General features: G+C 58.8%; 1 protein-coding gene across 1 annotated transcript; it reads left to right on the plus strand.

Moving 5' to 3' along the window:
- Positions 1-31: 31 nt before the first annotated feature.
- On the plus strand, positions 32-1,018 carry LOC104161664 (zinc finger protein 239-like). Its single transcript, XM_009700173.1, has one exon. It carries the CDS (start codon positions 32-34, stop codon positions 1,016-1,018), a length of 987 nt encoding a protein of 328 aa, XP_009698475.1.
- The last annotated feature ends 250 nt before the right edge of the window (positions 1,019-1,268 follow it).

A 1,268-nucleotide genomic window follows, 5' to 3' on the forward strand; every position in this document is an offset into this window, starting at 1 on the left:
CGATCCTTCTGTCCCGGCAGGTGATGGGAGCATGAGTGAAAATGAGGGGGATCTCCAGCGAGATGGGCTGGAGGCAGCTCAACCCTGTGGGGCCATTTCGGACTTTTTCATGAGGGAAGCTTCTCCTCCAGGCTGTGACCGGGAAGAGTCCCATCCGAGGCCAGCCCTTCTCTCCCCAGAGGCGAGACCAGAGACGGCTTCTCGCTGCGGCTTCCGAAAGCGTAAGGAGACTGTGGTGCACCAGCGAGCATTCATGGGAGAGAAACCCTACATCTGCGTCGAGTGCGGGCAGAGCTTCAACCGCAGCTCTGACCTGATCCGTCACCAGAGGATCCACACCGGGGAGAAGCCGTACATGTGCACTGACTGCGGCAAGAGCTTCAGCCGTCGCTCCCACCTCATCCAGCACCAGCGCGTCCACACGGGTGAGCGGCCGTACCAATGCAAGGACTGCGGGAAGAGCTTCAGCCAGAGCACCCACCTGGTGCAGCACCAGCGCAACCACACTGGCGAGAGGCCTTATGTCTGTGCCAAGTGCGGGAGGAACTTCTACCAGAACTCAGGCCTGCTCCGCCACGCCAACTTTCACACAGGTCAGAAACCCTACAAGTGTCCCCAGTGCGGGAAGCGCTTCAGCGACAGCTCCAACCTCATTGCCCACCAGCGGCTCCACACGGGCGAGAAGCCCTACAAATGCGCTGACTGCAACAAATGCTTCAGTGAGAGCTCTAAGCTGGTCATCCATCGGCGTGTCCACACAGGTGAGAAGCCGTATTTGTGCCCTGACTGTGGGAAGAGTTTCAGCCAGCGTTCCCACCTTGTCCAGCACCGTCGCACCCACACTGGGGAGAAGCCCTACAAGTGTGCCGAGTGTGGGACCTGCTTCAGTGACAACTCTACCCTCATCCGTCATCGTCGTACCCACACTGGGGAGAAACCTTTCAAGTGCTCCCACTGCGGGAAGAGCTTCAGTCGCAACTCTTACTTAGTCTCACACCAGCGGGTGCACGTGTGGTAGGCAGCATCACTAGGTGTGGTCTGGGGGTGTTCTAGGATGCAGCTCCTGGTGCAGTCTTGTTCGAAATGTGCCTAAGGGACAAGAGGGTGGACAGGGGTTGTGCTTACACCACGGCCCCTGGATTACAGGGAGCTGGCCAGAGTAATACCTTTCGCCCGTGTTGCCCTTTTCAGTCACCTCCTCCTCCCAGTGTACCTCAGGCATGGACAGAAAGCGAGCAGTGGTTGTGGTGGGGAGTTCTGCATCCCCA

Source organism: Cariama cristata, unplaced genomic scaffold (assembly GCF_000690535.1).
Source record: "Cariama cristata isolate BGI_N322 unplaced genomic scaffold, ASM69053v1 scaffold37455, whole genome shotgun sequence".
Lineage (NCBI taxonomy): Eukaryota > Metazoa > Chordata > Aves > Cariamiformes > Cariamidae > Cariama > Cariama cristata.